Here is a 20,332-nt window from a genome sequence, read left to right on the forward strand (position 1 = left end):
TTTGAGCTCTGTTGCAAATACTTGTGTTTGTAAACAAAGAAAAAAAGAAAGTGGGAAAACTTTTTTTGTTATCTGTCTACATAGTAAGTTGAAGAACACATAATTTGGAAAGTATGTGTAGAATGCCTTTTTGGTATTAAATTGTCAGTGAATATAAGTCTTCCAGTTTGTCTGGGAGACACATGTAGAAAAGGTAACTTTATACTATGTCATTATTCAAAGTATCAATAATCAGAGCTTTCTTGATGATCTGTTGCTATGATATAAAGACAAGTTTCCTCTTTTCAGAATGGAAACAAGTCTTTTTACCTCTAACCATTTTCAGCAACTACTTTGGTGTTGTTTCAGCTACTCTTCTTGTTGCTATAAATGAAATTCGCAGGAGTGCTCGAGCCAAGGGTCTGACATTTTATCAATATGGTATGTGTCGTTATAACAATAAGGTATAGAGTTACTTAAAACAGAATCTGTTTACCAGTATTTGCATAATGATAGAAACAATTTTGTCTGTTTTCCCTTTTCCTCTGTTTTCTATTCTAGTAACAAATATATTTTACAAATTAGGTGAAAACCTGTTGATTTAAGTAACACTACTTCGATACTTTTATTAAGCTACTTGCATTTTTCAGGATAAATGCCCTTTTAAATTTTTCAAACATTTTGGAGAAGCTTCCATAATTGGCACAGGGCTTGTTCTGTGTATTTATGAATGCTTTCAGAAGTGTGTGCATATGCAAAAATTCAGTTTACACCTGTATATTTATGGAAATTTTTCTCTGAATTTGCTGTTGTTAGTACAGTTTAAGTGCTGTGCATAATGTAATAAAGCTAAGTTTTCCAAAGCAATGTCGTTTTTTTTTTTTGTTGTGTACACAGTTGTGCAGAGTCGTGATCCTAGTACGAATGTGGTGTTACTGGAGGATGCTGCAGCAGTTCTGAGTGTGGCTATAGCTGCTACTTGTATGGGTCTGACTTCTTTAACAGGTAAAATTCTGCCTGAAATTGAGGCAAGCAGGATATGAATTTCCTCTTATGCATGATATGAACACAGAGCATTTAGTTTATATTGGTTGACTCAAATACATCTCTCATCTTTTTCTGATACTTGTACTGTGTACGCTGCTGGAGGTTTATACTGTTCTCTGATCTGATTTCTAGTGGTCTGAGTGGAAAATACTTTAAAAAAAAGTTTGGTTTTTGTCATATGTCTATTATTGGTGGGGTTAAGCTTGAAGGAGTACATGCAGATGAGTCTAACGTCTTTTTGAGCTATTCTGTCATACAAACTAATGTATTTTTTTACTTAAGTTATGTTTATTGTAGTCAGTTATGTAAATTACTTTGTACCATGGTGGGATTGCATAATTTGAGCTTCCTTATTCAGTGGTGTGCAGCTCCATGTGGATGCGGGAAGGAGTTAAGGAAGCAGTTCTTTCCTTCCTTTTGATATGTAGTGGTATTAGAGTCATCTTCAGATGACAATAGCTGCTCCTGAACAGTGTGGCAAACCCAACTCACGCAGGTAGGATGATCTATATGGCAACTGATTGAAAGTTTGTCTTTGCTGCACAGTTAAGTTTCCTAAAGAGGGAAGATTATTTGTTTGTCCCATTTCAAGTATTGGCTTTGGCTTTTCAGTTGTTTAAAGAATAAATATAGTAATTTTGTTTCTTTGTGGCTTTTAATGAGTTAACTGCAAGTTTCATTTTTTTATACAGAAGTCAGTTTTTTGTTCCATCTCTAGTTTGTTTCATAAACTTAAAAATACATTGCTGTTTCTACAAATCTGAATATGAATGAATATGTGTTATAAAACTCATTAAAGTACTGTATTCCAGAAATGGTTAATACTTGCAAGTTTTTGAGTTACTAATAAGAGAACACAGACTTCTGTGCTACCTGTGTTTAGATGTGTATAATTTTATCTTAATAAAGGTAAATCTATACACAGAAACCCAAATAGCTGATAAAAATGTACTCATTTATTAGTCCTGCAGGAGGCAGGAGCAGCTGAAGGACAGGAGTGACTTGAGACTTTATTTTAAGATAACTTGTTGTCTTCCAACTTCATTTTGTTCCTCAGTAGGAAAGAATTCCCAGTGCATTAAAAAACCCCACCCAAAACAAATAAACAAAAATGCCACCAAAAAGCAAAGCCCAACTCCTCAGAAAAACCCAAAACTATGTACTCTTTTCAGTGTGAAGTCTGAATTATCTGCTATGTTTTAGAAATACTCTGTGAAACTGATTTGACATGTCTTGTTTAGGAAACCCTTATTATGACAGTGTAGGATCTCTTGGAGTTGGAACTTTGTTAGGAACTGTGTCGGCATTTCTAATCTACACTAACACTGAAGCCCTGCTGGGACGATCCATTCAACCTGAACAACTGCAGCGACTCACTGAGTTACTGGAAAGTGATCCTGTAGTAAGGTGAGAATCTTTACAGCTCAATCTCTACTAAGAACAATAAAAAGCAAGAAAATAATTTAGAAAAATAGTTCAAGCACATTAAATGAGAGAAATACAGTGGGAGTTTTTAGGGTAGATATTGAGATTTTTAGAATCTTAATTATTACTAATTTCTGATTTTGTGCTGAAAATTTCAATAAGTGAATACTTGTACCTCTCATATGTTCCACAGCTGAAATAAAATTGCAAATACATTTTAACAGGTGTGTTAATTACAGAAGTTGACAATGACTTAATGAGAAAGCCATCACAAACTTAACTATTTTCAAATGCGTGAAACACAGGCGCTTAAATGATACTGTAATGTTTTGATGGTTTATCAGCACTTAAATATTTAAATTCTGTTACTGTTAATATTCAGTGCCTGGAATTCTGTAGCAGTTGGCAGTGAAGTGCTGCAGTAGTATTATGATGGTAATAGATTCTGCATGTTAGATGCTTACAGAATGAACTTAATGCTAATTTCTCTTTCTTTGGAAATCTGCTATTTGTAGTGATATAAACTTATAGCTCATTGTAATTCCGAAATCTTGTTTAAATGCTTTTTAAGAAGCTATTTTAACTTACTTTAACCCTGTTAACCTTGATTTAGAAGCAAACCTTTTTTGTTGTCTTCTTTATCTTTATTTGAGAATATATTTCTGTGTAAATCAGTTGGAATATTGTAGTGCTTTTTTTATTCTTAGTCATTACTGAGCTCTGGACAGAAAAAAAACAAGCCCATTAGTTAACACCAGTATAGTTTCTTTCAAGTAAGTGCTGCATCATCTCAGTTGTAAGCAACAGGTCTGAATGACATGCTTTTAATTCGAAAACTTAAACGTTTAAGATGTCTGTTTTGGAATAGAATTGCGTTAGAATTTTCACATGTTGGTAACTAAACTCTATTTGTGGTGGCCCTGGATTAGTCTGAATGATGGAGCATGTGTCAACAGTGCTGTGTTAGAGTAGATGAGTTTACATGGCTATTTCTTCTGTAGTTCTTTTTTCCAAAGTGCACAGGTGGCTTTTGGTTGTCTTAGGCTGCAGTTGTAAAATTTCTCCTTGTCATGGTTTAGGCCCAGCCGGCAGCTAAGCACCACGCCGCTCTGGTGGTATGGGGAGGAGAAAACATAAAAGGCTCATGGGTCGAGACAAGGACAGGGAGGGATCACTCACCAATTATGGTCATGGGCAAAACAGACTCGAATTCGGGAAAAAAACAATTTAACTTGTTACCAATCAAATCAGAGAGGATAAGGAGAAATAAAACCAAATCCTAAAAACACCTTCCTCCCATCTCTCCATTCTTCTGGGACTCAGCTTCGCTCCCGGTTTCTCTCCTTCTTGCCTGCCAGCAGCACAGGGGAACAGGGAATGGGGATAGTGGTCAGTTCATCATGTATGTCTGCTGCTCCTTCCTCCTCAGGGGAGGACGACTCACACTCTTTCCCTGCTCCAACATGGAGTCCCTTCCATGAGAGAGAGTCATCCACAAACCTCTCTGACGTGAGTTCTTCCCACGGGCTGCAACTCTTCACGAACTGCTTCAGTGTGGGTCCTTCCCATGGGCTGCAGTCCTTCAGGAACAGAATGCTCTGGCATGGGCTTCCCATGGAGTCACAACCTTCTTTGGGTGCAGCTGCCTGCTCTGGTGTGGGATTCTCCATGGGCTGCAGTTGGGTCTCTGCTCCACCATTAATCTCCATAGGTGGCAGGGCGGCCGCCTGCTGTCTCACCACAGGCTGCAGGGGAATCTCAGCTCCAGCACACCTCCTCCTGCTCCATCTTCACTGACCTTGGTGTCTGCAGAGTTGTTTCTCGCACATCCTACTCCCTCCACTGCCGTGAACCCTGGCAGCTCCAGTGAGACAAGCATTGCCTAGCAGGTGCTCCAGGAGTGGCAAGCTTCAGAGTCTCGGCTTCGGGGGAATGAAAGCCCTTGGCTGACACCCCTATGCCACCAACCCCAGCCACGCCGCTACGGCTGCCACTCCCCCACCAGGTGAGGGGCAGTGGCCCAGCACAGACAGCTGCCCACGTGGGAGGCTGGGAGGGACGGGCAGACTTGCCCCCTCTCTCTGCTGCAGGCTCCCCCAGCAGTTTGATTTTTTTTTCCCCCTTTCTTAAATGTGTTACCACAGAGACGCTACCACCGTCACTGACTGGCTTGACCTTGGCCAGAGACGGGTCCAGCTTGGAGCCAGGGAAGCGTCTAGCAGCTTTTCACAGGAGGCACTTCTGTAGCCCCTTCACCTCCACACAAACCCAACACACTCCTATCCCAAGCACCATTTTGTATTATATTCTGTTTTGTAGATGGCTGTAACTTCTCAACAGAGCAGACTTAGTTCTTCTTGCTGTCGATATTTCTTTAAAACAGGGAGTAACTTAGTATTCAAAAAGCACAAAGAATAAAGAAGTGAAGACTTAGTAAGAAACTGCGTGTTTCTCTTAAGGTTATAAGCTGAAACACTTTAGGGACTTCTCATAACACTGTTCACAGGACCTTCTGTATACACTTTGTCTTGAGTGATCTCTTAGGTTATTTCATTATCCACCTTGATTTCTTTTAGTGCACGCTTTGTCTTTGACTAAGTTGTTCTTGTAATGAGCCTAGTATCTTGAGCTTGGTTAACCTGCATCTTCTAATAAGATACCTGGTCTTGATCTCAGAATTCTCTGAGATGTAAACGTCTATTACCCTCGTTGTAACTAGGCATAATTTGGAGAAAAAGCTACTCTAATTTTATTTCTTATTCCGACCTTTGGTTACTTAGATTTTTTGGTTGGTTTGTTTTCAACTTTTTTCCTGTGAAATGAGGAAGCGTCTTAGCTGTTTCTTCAAAAAGCTCCTTGTACGTTTTTGTTAACATAGCTTTGGGCTCATAAGAGTTTTCAGCATTTTCTTGAACATTCAAGTTCCCTGTTTTCTTAAATGGAGTTGTGTAGTAGTATGTCCTACTCTTATATTTTTTCCTACTGAAAATGTAAAAAAAAAAGATGAGTACTGGTCTGCTTCTAAAGCTGTGACTAATATTTTCTCTTTTGTTTCAACCTGTCAGGATTTTCAGCTATCGAACTGTATGAGTTCTCAGTGTGGTCTTTTTTGTAGTTGCTGCTTCTCAGAACAATCTTCTCTTGTTCTTTCGGGGAGGGTTTGCAGTCTTTATTTTCAAATGTGTTTGGCAAAATGTGAATGAGATATATAAGGGAATAATTTTAGTAATCATCAGAAGGTATTTTAGATCCAAATTGACCAAAGGATCCAGAGGCTCTGATTTCCACTCCCCCCTACCCCCATCTGCACCACCACCACTTAACTTACTGTTCCAACAGTAGCTTGCCTGAACATCATGTTCTGCTGCTAATTATAAATTATTTGACAATACTAACTACTGTACTACTAAAATAAATAATCTCTGTGATGTTGATCTTTTTTTCAGCTAAATCTTGATTTTTATTTTTATTTTTTTTTTTTTAAAACAGGATTGTTTGACAAGACCTACATTTCCTAAAACCTCAATGACTGGAATTAATGCTCTTAATATGTAATTTTTTTCCCCACCTTTTTCACTATTTTTCTTTGGGTTGTCAGAGGAAGTTATCTTTGGTTAAATGGATTGCCTCTTTTGCTGTTCTTAAACTTTGGCAGAGAGTTGTTAATCTGCTCTTTTTTTGTATTCACATCAGTATTGCAGGATGAAAAATTAATTGACCTTCACAGTTATTCTTAGTCCTTTTTACTCTTGAATGCAAGTTATGGAGCCTGCTGAATTAGAAGTATTTTTTTCCTTTTAAATATCCAGTATGCTTCTTTGCTACTAATAGGGAAATGCTTTGTTGAACTAATGTATTGTTTTGCATTTTTAGATCAAGAAAATAATGATTATTGCATGTTTCTGCCTATTCAGTATCATCCATAACAATTTTTACCGTTTCCGCCTAGTAGGCTTTTTCCAGGTTATCCTTTGGTTTTTCTATGCTTAAAAATTGTTTATTTGTGTCACACACAATGCCTTTTTTTATGCTTCTCCTGTCAGTTTGCTGGATTTAATGTTTTCTTTTTCAGGCTCATGGCTATTTATTTCCCTTTTCTTCTCATTCTGCTTGGTAATTTCTGGTTGTAGCTCTTATTTCATTTGTGATCCAGAATGGACTTTCAGAGTTGTTCTCACTGGAAAATTATTTGATTTGTTGCTATACAAACATTCCATTCGTAACTCTCATTCCCACTTTTGGTGCCTAAATCTTTCTTGTGTTCATCTTAACTGAAGTGTGGGAGATTTGGCTTTTGGAGCTGTGAAATAAAATATATGATGTGGTACAGACTGTCCTGATTCTGTTCTTATGGAATGTAATCACGGGTCCCTAGGCATAAAGTATTCTTAGTGACAGTTTCATCTTCAATTTTTACTTAATTGTAACAGCTATTGAGTAATTGTGCTACTGTTGTGCTGGAAAAATCTGTCATTCTGATTTGGAGTTAAAAAATTATTACAACTGATGGCTTAAAACCAATAACATCCTCTGAAAAATTTTTCTTCAATGTGAAATTTGCTTTTTTCCCTAGTTTGAATTGATGGTGTCTACTAGCCATCCTGAAGCTTCTATAAGCAAGCTTTGTAGCTTAAGTTTTAGCATGCACATTTGTGGTTTTGAATTATTAGTGATTTTTCTTCTCTTGACTCACGGTTTTATCTTTCCTGGGCAGATTATAAGCAGTAGGGTAGACTTTTTTTCTTCACATTTACAGAATATGCATCATTCCACTGAATTTTATCAGGTTGCTGCTTAATGAGAATCTCGAACCTCTCTTGTTATCTTCTTGCTTAGCTCTGATAGGCACTTGATAGATCTTCAACATTTTTGAATCGCATGGATTCAAATTCTCTTCAATAACCTTCATTGAACCACATCCTTTATCTTAAATACCCTCTTGTGTGAGGAGTTAGTTTGATGCCAGTTAGGTTACTCCAGATAATACTGTTTTGATTTGGTAGCTTTCCACAGAATAGCTGTGTAAATGTGATTGGAACTGGAAATTCTTCATTGCTACCAGTAAGCTGCTGTTTCTTTTAATCTGCTTAAATGTTTACTGAGATGTATTTTTTGGTGTCTCTATATTTAGTTCATGTTTATTTCTTTTTTTAATGTGCTTACTCCTCCTCCACCTCAATTATTACAAGAAATATTCCATAAACATTTCCTGTGACTGTTGGTCTTAAATTTCTGCCTCCTGTTCTTTGTTGGCTGTTCACTTTAGCAGGCTACTTCCGAAATATATCCCTTCTGCTTTCTTCCTTCACTTTCCGCCTGTGAAGTTAGTTCTGATTTGTAAACACTCAGATGAGAAGAAACATTTCTAGTTGGGAAGAGTAAATTTTCTTAAGACAAAGGGCATGCTAAACTTAAAGAGGCTGTGAAATTGCGCAGCTTAGGAAAATGAATGGGGAAAAAAATTCAGTACTTTCCATTGGGTTAGCTTTATTACTGAAGCTAAATTTTGTGTTAGAATTTCAAAAATTGTCAATATTCCATTTTTCTGTTAATGAAACCAAAGTCTTTGGAACATTTCATAGTTGACCTCAGATGCGTGTTTTGCTTTGGCAATGTCAGAAGAAAGAATTTCAAAAATGTGAAACTTGTTTGTGATTGATGTCTCATATTTTAGTCCCTACTTTTTTTCTGGCCTTGTTGGAAAAAAATGTGGACACTTACTCCGCAGTGGCAATTTTAAATTCTACTTGGCTTTAAAGATGAACTAAGTTTGTGTTAATCTAATTAGGAAACAAACTGAAGTATTTTATTTTATATTTATTCCACTGTTGAAACGCACCACAATATGTCTGAGTGCTGTGTTTCCTTCATATCTTATTACCCCCGAAAAACAGAGGACTTTCTGTTTATTGCCTATATTCAGACATCATGGAGTTTATCTAACAAACTGGAACAAAACTATGCTGTAGAAAACCAGGAGTTTTCGAAGGACCAAAATATAAACATGTTGCAGCATTCATGTTCTATTATCTATTAGGAACCTTTAAATAACTATACGTTTTCAGCGTTTACAAACAGCTGTATTGTGATTAGTCACGATCAATAATTCACTATGATCAAAAATGAGTTCAAAACACAATATCCGTAACGTTTTCTTATATCAAATGTAGCTTTGAATAGAAAATTCTCCAAAAGGTCGTGCCTCTACAAATTGTGTTTATCTAGGAAAGGACACTTCTATAAATGCAATGTGCTTTCAGTAGTTGACAGTAGATTATTGTTCCTTCCCTCAGAATTGAGGATACTTAAAGATTATTAAATAGTGTCATGCGTATGTGTATGCACAAAATCTTTTGTGCAGTAGCGAGTAAGTTGAACTGAGAAGTTTAACTCAGAATAGAGAAGTTCTCACTTTCTGCTGTCGAATGGGCTTTTTTTTGTACTACTAGTCTAAACCTGCAGTGCTTCTTGTAGTCGTGTCTTTTATTGCAGTGAGCCATTTATAGATGCGTTGGTGTAGCAGATACCTGCGGGAGTGGTATAACCAGTTAAATATAAATCAGTATTTAATGGAATTGTGTGGTAGCAGAATGAGGATATGTTAATGAAAGGGAGTGGCCTTTTAAAATAACAGGACTGTTTTACTGTGACGATATCGTTAACATCAGAAGTCAAACTAGCTAGTTGTTTGTTTTATGTTGTTCTACATTTTCTTTAAAAATTATGTGTTTCAGAGCAATTCATGATGTTAAAGCCACAGACATGGGAATGAGCAAAGTGAGATTCAAGGCAGAAGTAGACTTTGATGGACGAGTTGTTACTCGTTCTTACCTGGAAAAACAAGACGTTGAACAGCTGCTACAAGTATGTTTAAAAAAGTGATTTTTTTAAACTTCCAATATTTGATATTTACTTTCCAATTTCAAGTATGTCTAAACCCCGGATTTTTCAAGTAGGTGAGATATATTCCACATCTTCATTTTGAAGGATTGCAGATGTTTTTACTTGTGTTAGTGCGTTAAGTATCTCTACATGGAATCATATTATGTGCTGCTGAAATAGAGCCACTTCTGGGCTGAGTAGGGCCTGGGTAGGAGGAGGGCAGATTTTTTGTTCATTAATTTTTTTTGTTAGAAAATACAAGTTTGTCCAAAATAATTTTGATAAGAACATAATTCTTCCAATAAATTTTTATTGAATTACAAGATCTCTAGTTAAAAACTGGAAGCCTGTCATCTGAAAATAAGCATCTGTTCTGGCAGAGCTGTTTGCCTTGGGTGCTGAAGATGCAGCGTTACAGTTTACAGATCCTGCCATTCAGGATTGCTTGCATCACATGACCTAGCACTTTGACAGCATTTGACAATTAACCACACTTAAGTAACGTCTGTCTCTGATTTTTAGTGTTGTTCAGAGTAGCTTTTCCTAATCCCTCTCTTCAATACAGAAACGCAAAACTGCTTTCAGCTGGATTCTACATGGCAAAGCTATGAAGTGGAAAGTAATTTATCTAAATTAGAAGGAGAGTTTTAAGTGGGCAAAATGTTTTGCTCGCTTACCCATTTTTACCAGTAACTTGCTTATATACATTTGCTTGTGAACCTACAAGATTTTTTCGTTGCTGCCTTTTCAAAATGAAAGGTAGATGTCACATGTCTGCATTTTATATCTGTCCATTAAACACAAATTAAAAGTTTACATTTAAATTACTACAATTTTTTTAAACCATTAGTCAATGTCCCAGTTTTTAAAAAGTACTGCCCTTTAATGTCAGAATAAGAATGCATGTATATTATATATATAGTGCAATAAGTGATCTGTTTGTGTATTGGATTTCAATTTAATACATTTTTGAGAGGAAGAGTGCTATCAGCTTTGTACAACTGAGGCACTGCAGGTTTGCTCGGTTTTGTATTACCAAGTCTCAGTTGCTTTACTGTTGCAGCTGTTTAGTACGCTACTTTTCTTTTCAAAGGCTTTGTTAGCTTTTGTTCTTTACCCACGCGTCCCTTTGGTGATTGCATACGACCTTCACTGGTTCTTCCAACTAGTATTGTTGGGAAAGTTCTTCCTGACTATTTCTAGGTTGGCAACTGTTTCTTACACAGGTCATTGTAGTTTCATGTAGTAACTGCGTGTTGGCTATAAAACCATTGTTGAAGGACGGCCGCTTTCAGCAGAACTCAGCCACCTGAAGTCAAGGGCAGACATAATGCTTGCCTTTTGATCTGTAGTTTTTCAATAACTAACTCATTCAACTAGCATTGAACTAGCACCTCTTTCTAAAGTTGTGAAGTATTTGTTGAAATGCTGTCATTCAGATAAATCTCGCTTCTTTTTCTTGTTAGACTTGCCGTGATTGTAGTCATAGGTTGTTGTGGTTGGGATATCTTTTAAGCTCACTTAGTTACATTATTCCTCTTCAGTTTTAGCATAATGAGCCAGAGTGGGAGAAATTGATGTTGTATTGTAGTTGTATACACAAGAAGAATTAGCTATTTAATAATTACGCTGTCCATTAGCAATAACCTATTTGTCCTAAACATACTGCAGCTGTATCACCTAAACTATGGCTGAGACACTACAGGGCAGATGGCTTCTGGCCAGCTCGATGTGAGACCTCTAGGAAAGCTCAGGACAATGCTGTAATACCTGCTTCGGTGCTTCTGCTAGCTCTGTATTTTTGGAGGGAGGAGCACAGCATCCTGACTTCCTTAACCTCACTCATTCCTTCAGTCTCGTATGCTATGGGTCTCCTAGTTTGAGTTCCAACCAACTATCTTTGAGTTTTTCGATATTATGGAGGAGCTGTATTTACAGCAGCATTCATGGTAATCCTTGTGGATTTTCAGATGAGTTCGTAAGGTGATGCCCAGAGTAAGCAGTGTAATGGAATAGCAAGAATGTATGAAAATGAGGAAAGAATACACAGGGATGCCCTGCTCTGCCCTGCTGTGAGCAAGGGATACCCCTGAAACTCTAGAAAATGAATGAAATTCTCTAAACTTATTCAGGAAAATAAAGGAGGAAATCCATTAAAGATAGAAGAAGGTATTATGTGAAGTGCAAGTGTAATGGTAAGCCAACTGTTTTAATTTAACATACGCTACTCTTCTGTGTCTTTGAGACATAAGAACAGATGTTTTGAAAGGAATGGCGAAAGATGAAAAGTGTTTGGTGGTGCGTCCTCATCATTCCCCACCCCATCTTCCGTCCCATGTTTCTCCATAGCCCCCCTCTTTCCCCCTTGAAATACGTCAGGACTGTCTGTAGTGTTATTCCTTTACTTTCTTTCTGTCATCTCAGCCTCTTACATTTGATTTCTTCCTAGGAAATTCAACAAGTGAAAACCCTTGAAGAATTAGAAGCCTTCATGCTTAAGCATGGTGAGAACATTATTGACACATTGGGAGCAGAAGTAGATAGACTTGAGAAGGACCTAAAGGTAAAATTTAGCTGCTTATTAGGGAGTGCTTATCCTATATTTTTAAACAATATCACTGCATCTACTTTTTAGGATTTTGTTTGTAAATATAGCAAAGGGGAAGAGGTTTATAATCCTAATGCAAATTTTCTTGCTATAGTATGAGTAGCTAAGTTCTGACGAGCAGTAAACCCTTACCTTGCCATTGATCTGTTTGTTAATGTGTTTTGTTTGAATTTATACCACTGTAGAATAATCATAGAATCACAGAATGGTTAGGGTTGGAAGGGACCTCAAAGATCATATAGTTCCAACCCCCCTGTCATGGGCAGAGAAATCGTCTGCTACACCAGGTTGCCCAAAGCCTCATCCAACCTGGCCTTGAACACTGCCAGGGATGGGGCATCCACAACTTCTCTGGGCAACCTGTTCCAGTGCCTCACCACCCTCAATGTAAAAAATTTCTTCCTTATATCTAATCGAAATCTGCCCTCTTCCAGTTTAAATCTGTTGCCCCTTGGCCTATCACTACACACCCTTGTAAAAAGTCCCTCTCCAGCTTTCCTGTAGGCCCCCTTTAGGTACTGGAAGGCTGCTATAAGGTCACCCCGGAGCCTTCTCTTCTCCAGGCTGAACAGCCCCAACTCTCTCAGCCTGTCTTCATAGCAGAGGTGCTCCAGCCCTTGGATCATCTTTGTGGCCCTCCTCTGGACTTGCTCCAGCAGCTCCATGTCCTTCTTGTGTTGGGGACTCCAGAGCTGAACACGGTATTTGTTAAATATTTTCATGAAATTGAGACCTGATTGTGTCTTTGTTCCTGTATTCTCAGAATGTCAGGTTATTTACAGTCTGTTAGAATTCTGTTTTGGTTAGAAAGAGCAAATTATTTTTTTTTTTTTAAAATCTGGTACTTAACATTGTATCAAATATATCAGTGTGTGATGAAAGCTTCACTCAACATTTTTTGCTCTTGTTGAAGCAGTACAGTGTTTACTTCTTTTATAAGCCTGTCATAACTTCCTTATCATTTTTTTATTTTGGTTGATGCAACAAAGAACTGTTTTCATTTTTAATTTTATTGTTATATTATGGCTGTTAATCTTACCTTTTCTGGCATAAATACAGAACTATAAGTTTGCTGACTGCTAGATGAATACAGTCCTGTTGTGATTGCCCTTTTTGGTCTTCAGGAGACACTACTCAAGAGTGTGTCTGTTCTTACTTATTATATTTTATAAATATTCTAGTTTTAGTTTCTGTCCCTAGAGTGGTGCTGTTTAAAAATCAAAATATTATTTTTGAGTTTAATTGCACTAGCAGATCCAGTTCTTCATGGTTTTTGAGGAGCAGGATCATGACTAATTATTTAATAAATGTGAATACTGTTTTTTGGTATAGACAAAGATTGTGTTGCTGTGGAATATGCTTTACTAAATATGCTAGTCAGATTCACATGCTGGATGACTTTGAAGTCGATGACTTTCACTAAACCTCTCATGGATTATACAATCCATGTAATGACGATAGCTTATTTCTACAACATCAGAAAATGCATATTTCTTAAAAGAAACAGAATTTTGAGTCTTTATAAATAGCTTCAATGGCATAGAACAAATTATTTCAGCAGTCTTATCCATTATTCAGGGAAGTGTCTGTTAAAACTTTCTTAAAGTGAGAGATGCTTCAAACTTTATAAAGCATAAGAACTAATTTATCTGTGATGTTGAAAAGTATTTGTCAAATAAAAAGATGACTTAGCCTTCAAAAAATTGCTTGTAGTATGGGCAATGTTTGTTGAAGCTATTCCTCATTTTAAAATAGTCTCTGTGTTACCAAAAAGGGGATTCATTATGTAGGTGCCAACATCGTACCAGAAATATGTTATTTGTATCTGTGTGCAAAAATGTATTTGAATATTATCAATTTTTTTTTTTTTCTTTTATTTCAGCAACGAAATCCTGATGTTCGTCATGTGGATTTGGAGATACTATAGACTTGGCAGAAGAAATCTTGAGGTTGCTACCATTTTGGAAAGAAGTTGTGTAAAGGGCTGAAAAGCTTCTGAAATTGCAGTGACCTCAGCACCATACCTCGCTTACTTTTATTGTAGGCTTCCTGGACTGTTAGCACTGCTTCTGTTTCTGGAAGAGCGCGAGACTCGCAGACAAAGATTTCCATGGCAAAATCCATTTTAAAAAAGCTTCTTGACTTGAATTCCACAAGAGTGTCTGTCAGAGTATATTAAGAGAGTCAACCTAAGACTTGAGGTTTAGTTAGGCAAATATAGCTGCCTGAAAATACACAACACACTTTTAGTTTTTCCATTTGTGTCCCTTTGCAGTCAGTTTGCACTTCTTTAGTTTCTTTCAAGATATCATTAGAGGTTCTTGGGAGATATTAAGATTAGCTAGGAAGAGTTTGTTCCAGTGGAACCTGCCAACCTTAAACTAGTTGTAATATTTGAACTGTGTGATTGCTTCACAGTTTTTCTTTTCTATGAGATAAATTCTTTCAAACAGGCACTGGCCTTCTCTCCAGTACCATGACCTGGAAACCTGCTTTTTGCCACCATTGTGATTACCAACTGCACTTCAGAAAAATAAGGTTTTTCTCCTCACGAGTCAGCTGTACATGGTTAGCCAGAGTATGTGAAGTTACTGTGAAGAAATCACTATGTAGAGATTTCAGTGAACTTCCTCTGTTTAAATTTTGTTCTTTTTTCCCCTACTTTGACACTTGTTCTTTTATTTGTAAGCATCTTCAGATGTAATCTGGGAGATATTTATGGTAGTGCTTATTAAAAGTTACCTGGCATTTTTTGGCTCTTTATACTTTTAATAGGCTGTATTGCCAGATATGGTCTTTGCTAGAAGGTGTTAAGAGATGGATGTAGTTGAAAGTTACAATAGTAAAAAATGTGTTAGAACTATTTATAATTAAAAGAAGTAATACATTGTATTTTTAATTTATTTACCTCTAGACATTATCTGTTATCTGAATTCTAAAGCGCTTTCTTTGTGTTTTTTAAGACCTGGCTTTGCTGGTTTGGGAAAGTAAAGTAATTTATCCGTGGTCCTCAACAATCCTGAGATAAGTGCTTAGAGTTTATAACTTGGAAATATGCAATTCCAGCACTGTATATAATCAGCTTTAAGTCTTTCTGCAGTAGGCACCCAAATTGTACCCAATTCTTTGAGACCCAGTCTTTATTAATAAGGCCACGTGTGTACTGATCATGCAAGTTGAAATATAAGTGAAATAGCTTCATATAAATAACTGAGGAAAATCCTTTATGCACTTTAACATATTTCGATAAAATTGCTCATGGGTGAGAGGTGGTAATAAGACCCTCCTAGTAACTCAGTTGCTGCGTAATGACTGACTTGCTGAAAGAAGAAATGTAGATATGAAACACAAGTCTTCAAAAATCAATTTAAGATTAAATGATAAACATTGCAGCAAATAATAATTGTGGAGACCAATATGTCCAGATTTGACTATTAGCTTTTTAGAATGTTTTTTTCATACTAAGTGTCATTTACTAGTGGATGATGAGAGTTTAAAATAGCATGCCTTTTGGCAACTGCAAAGCACTTTGCATGCTGGTCATTTTAAGAACAAAAACATTCCAGAGTTTAGTTACAGACAGGACTTCACATACAGTAATTATGGGTAAAGAGGCTTCTTCAGTGCATTTGTCCATAATCCTTATTCACTGGTGGCTTCTTCATAGCATATTAGCTTATTGTGGCTAGTCTGAAAGAAGGCTTACTTTATCTGGTTTTCTCCTATTGCAGAGCTAGTTAGGATATTTAAGCTTGATTATTTGAAATGCAGTTTAAAGGTAATTTGGAAGCATACTGTATCAAGTAAATAAGGTGTATTTTAGCACGTTATAAATAATTTACCTTTCTCCTCACCCTTCTGTGTAAACTTTGTCTCATCTCAGTATGCACTCTGCTGTTGTTAGTCTTATTCATGAAGAGCACTGGAATCTGATAATGAGTAACCTCTTTCCTTCTTCCTAGAATATTTATATGGATTTAGAATTTGAATAAACACTTCAATAAACCTGTTATTCCAGAAATCTTAAAACCCGAAGAGAAGTAGAACTGGGAAAGTGTTCCGAGGTGGTTAGTGGAGACAGCCAATGTGATCTAAGTGGTTTGTATGCCCGAGTTACTGATGAATGAGTAGCGTTAGTATGCACTTTGCAGGGCAGAAATTTCACTGAGAGGTTAGTAAATGTTATCTTAATACCAAAGTGTTCTCATACCTTGTTAAAGAGGAGGTGTGAGTTTATATTCTTACAGGGCATCTGCTCCAAAAGCCTGTAAAAATGTTGTCTTATTCATCAGAGATATAATTCATATGAATTCTGATGTTGATTTCCTTATCTGAGTCAGAAGCATACCCATCCACACTCCTTTTGTTTGTCTTCCAAGATAAAATTCAGGTCCTTGTCTCCCAGTTACATTATTGATTATAGCATCACAATATGTTAAATTTAAGAAGCCAGAACTTGAATGCTTTTGTGTACATAACAGTCACATAGTTTGAGGACCCAGTTCCATTTTTAAAAATGGCCTGGATGGTGATAACTGCAAAAAAGCAGACAGACTGGTTTTGGCAGTACCTAGTAAGTTTACATGTCTTCCAGTTAGATGAAAATATTGATTCATTGAGCATGTCAGGTTGGAAAGGAAAAGTAATTCCAAGCTGTTACATTTTAATATAATTTGCAGATTGTTTTTAACAGTTTTGCCATTTTTACTGCTTTTTTTTCCTTAACTGTCTTTATGGTCTAAAACTTGAGGTCATGTGGGTCCAGTACTTGGTTTACTTTCGCTTTATTGTTTTGGGGGAGAATGTTTAGCTAATACATTTACATGATAGAATCCTCAGAATTAAAGAAAACTTACCAAGTGTGGAGGAGTGGTTTTTTTTTTCTGTATCACAAATGCAATTGCATAATGTTTCTTTTAGATTGGTTTTAAGGAAAAGGATTTTAAGGAAAAAGAGTGAGGATTTAGCTAACAATAAAGTTATATTCTAGGATTTTTTCAATTAAGGTGTGGTCTTTTGAAATAGTTTATTTTTGTAGAGTGGCCTTGCAGGTTCTATTTTTTTTCAAATGATGTTCAAAGTACTACTGCCCTCTGCTTTGTGAAAGGTTGCTTACATGTTGCACAATGTCTCATAATTCTGTAAAACTTGTCGTATTTGATAAAAAAATCTTAGTGTTTCAATATGCTGAGTGATCTTAATGTATTTTAAGTCAAAGTTGGCTGGACACTAATAATATGCGTTTTCCTGTGGAATTTGTTTTTCTATGAAAGATAAGATTTCGAAGTGATTATCTTTCCCCCATGAATCAATTTCAAATGTAAATCGTCTCCTTTATACACTGTGGAATTCAGTATTTGATGTGGTTCCCCTACCCCTCTACCTTCTAAAGCATTTATTGAGCATATTGTAGTAGTACATACTTCAGTGGGCTACTGTATTACAGAGACTGTTTGCTGTGTGTTCTGGTCTAGAAGTATCAGGGACTCAGGGAACAGGATAAACGCGTTTTTTAAGGACAAGTTGCATTCTTTATCCTCTGTGACTCCTACTCAAGATGAAGGTTTTTTAGCCTCTGCTTTTCTCTTCCTTGAATTCCCACACAGATTTTTTTTTTTTTTTTTTTTTTAAATAACTCTTGCTTTTAGAGGAGGAAGCCATTATGAGAATCTGAACAGCAGAGCTAGATGCTACTCTTGGTCTCTGGATTTTGTACTGTACTTCTTGTTTATTGATAGTTGACAATAGTGATTGCTGTTTTGAAAGCTGTAAATCATGTTAGCCGAAACTGCCAGGTGCAGTTTTTCCAGCTATATCCAGAGATTCAGTTTTTATTGAGAGATTTTTACTAACCCCTCTTTGATAAGGGGGAGTATGGGGAGGAGGTTTAAGTATGGGTTTTTTTAGGTAATACATTGATTGCAATTCTGTATTCTCCTTATTTGTGATCATTTTAGCTGACTTATCTTTTTTCTGTAACAAAGAAAAATTATCCATTGTGGAAGTACCTCTGCTAATGACAAGTGCATCGAATATAGGCTTCCTGCAAAGAATTCGTAGGCTTTTGTGTGTTGAAAATGTGGTAATTTTTGAAAATTCTCAATGAAGTAATCTTCCTTCTAAAGTTGATTTAGATGCGTTTCTTACAAAAGAATCCACAGAAATGTATTGTTTAAAATTTGAAAAGAGAAGTATTTTGGTTTATGGTCATATATTCTTAAGGCATTTTGGCTTGGTAGAATAGAACAATTGATTAATATTGACTCCTGTACAAAAACTGAACTTCTGTCCATGCCTAAAGGCTTACATTGCAGAAGTGAATATAAAATGACAATATGCTTTTTTTTTTTTCTTCTAGCTGCTTCTGTTCTTACTGTTAACTCTGAATAGAGAGTACAACTAACATCTTCTTTGCAGTTTACCGGCTTAATGTAAATGAGAAGTCGAGGTGTACCAAAAAGATTTTATTTGCAGAGGGTTTGCATTGATTAAAGAAGTAATTTTTCATTTCTTGTTAGTGAGACACAAATAATTAAGATCAAAAGTAGATTATATCTTTATTACATATAAAAAGAAATAGGAATCCAGGCTTTAGAGCACAATAGTCAGATTTTGAAATGCATGTCCTTTGAGGAAAAGAAAATGTGCCTGGAGTTCTAAGTGGTTGTATGGGCTATAGAAACTGCAGTCAATCAGGCTTTGCTGAAGCAAAAGAAAAGAAACTATAACAAAGTGCGTGATAAAAAGAAAAGAATACAAGGAGGGAAAAAAACCTAAGGTGTTGAGCACTTGGGAATAGGAAAAGATGAACACAAATCTAAAAAATGTGGCAAGAAATAGGAAATGATGATTGGAGAGGGAAAGAACAGTAAGAAATTATATTCAATTAGAATGCATAAAACTATGTATGACATTCTCTTTCTTTTACCAATATTCAGATAGTTGGGCGATTCCTCCCTCCCACTCCCAGCAAAAACTCACCTGTGTTTTTCCTGTAGTGAAATCAGTGTCTATGTTTCCTAATACGGTATTCAGTCTTGCAGGTGTAAACCTATTTGTCCTCTGAAAACTTGGTCTTATTGCTAAGGGTGATGGTCTAATCTCAGTCTGGAGCTTTGTTGATGAGGTATGTATTTGGTGAGTAATTTTAATTGTGGAAACGAGCTGGAGTGAATTAAAGAGAAAACGAGTTGATACTTTCAGCCAGAAAATGATTGAAGCACCATACTGAAGATGATCCGGGGAGAAGGTGCAGTGTTCTAAGGTCTACAGAGTTCTTGCAATGGACTGTAATCCTTGGCGAATATGTTAGTCCGTGTTTTTCAAGTTGCTTAAATGTCTGTGGATAAGCAAGATTTCTAGTTAAAGCATCACATTCTGAAAAGGAGTTAAAGAAAACATTACAAATGTAATGTGAAAAGAATGTACGTTTTTTAAATACCACAGACAGATACTATAACAGATCATAGTAGATCGGCAGAAAATTGTTGTTCTGTCCTACATTACGCGAGGCTCTTGAGGACAATTTCTTTCTTCTCTGCAAATCAAAGCCACCAATTAAAATAAAAAGTCGTGGTTACTTTTTATAGATGTTACACTAACAGTAAGCCTGGTCAAATTTTTGTATTGCCAGCGTTCATAGTGCTGTTACAGGGAGAAGGTGTCTGTTAAAATAGTGGAATACAGCGTCACACTCTAGGATATGTTTTTTTGGGTTTTTTTGGGGGGTGGGTTTTTTTTTTGTAACCTAGGTTTAGACTGTATTTTAAACTTTTGAGGTTGTGATCAGCTGCTTCAAATCTGAAGACAGAAGAAAAAAATATGCAATGTTGTATTAATGTTGTAATATAAAGGTTTTTTTTGTAAGATTCTCTTCAAATTAAAGATGCTGGAGAGCTATGTGAGAAGAAGCTTTAGAAAAATGCCTAAAGCATTTGGAAAGCATTTTGGCTATTGCCAAAATTGTATTAAATCTGAAAGTCAACAGTGAGGATTTTCACTGGTGGTAGAACTTTCAAACGACAATCTCAAAGCTGAAACATGTTTTTCCACGCAGCCTTTTAATCAAATGTATTCCCCTTCCCTCTGTGCTTTTTGGTGTATTGGCTTTTTCATTCTGTGTGTGGGTTACTTCGTATTAGTATGAGGAAGTCATTTTGATTTGTGAGGTGTAGACGTTTAAATATTTCTCTGCATACGTTCTTTCTTTTGTAATTATACTTGACGTCAGTACATCCTGTAAAATGTCTGGAAGTTGTAATTATTCAGTAAAGTGTTACATAGCCGCCAAAGGTTGTGTTCTGTTAATTCAAGCAATTTTATATATATTGTAAAGGTAAGCTATAACACTGGCTTTAGGCAGTTGATAATTTGCTGCGTTTCTGAATTCAG

The 20,332-nt window shown here is 36.4% G+C and overlaps 1 protein-coding gene across 3 annotated transcripts in view; it reads left to right on the forward strand.

Annotated features, from left to right (window-relative positions):
* SLC30A9 (solute carrier family 30 member 9) overlaps positions 1-16,805 on the forward strand; it is a 39,491-nt gene extending 22,686 nt beyond the window's left edge. For 2 of the 3 annotated variants that reach the window (XM_086611497.1, XM_086611498.1), the window contains exons 13-18: positions 349-420; positions 877-984; positions 2,268-2,433; positions 9,186-9,315; positions 11,783-11,896; positions 13,824-13,900. In XM_086611497.1, the coding sequence (XP_086467623.1) occupies positions 349-420; positions 877-984; positions 2,268-2,433; positions 9,186-9,315; positions 11,783-11,896; positions 13,824-13,868 (635 nt within the window). In that variant the 3' untranslated portion in view covers positions 13,869-13,900. Of the gene's footprint in view, positions 1-348; positions 421-876; positions 985-2,267; positions 2,434-9,185; positions 9,316-11,782; positions 11,897-13,823 lie in introns of all 3 variants that reach the window. The other variant, XM_086611499.1, reaches the window with a different exon arrangement.
* Positions 16,806-20,332: the final 3,527 nt, after the last annotated feature.

Source organism: Tauraco erythrolophus, chromosome 5 (genome assembly GCF_009769465.1).
Source record: "Tauraco erythrolophus isolate bTauEry1 chromosome 5, bTauEry1.pri, whole genome shotgun sequence".
NCBI classification, from domain to species: Eukaryota; Metazoa; Chordata; class Aves; order Musophagiformes; family Musophagidae; genus Tauraco; species Tauraco erythrolophus.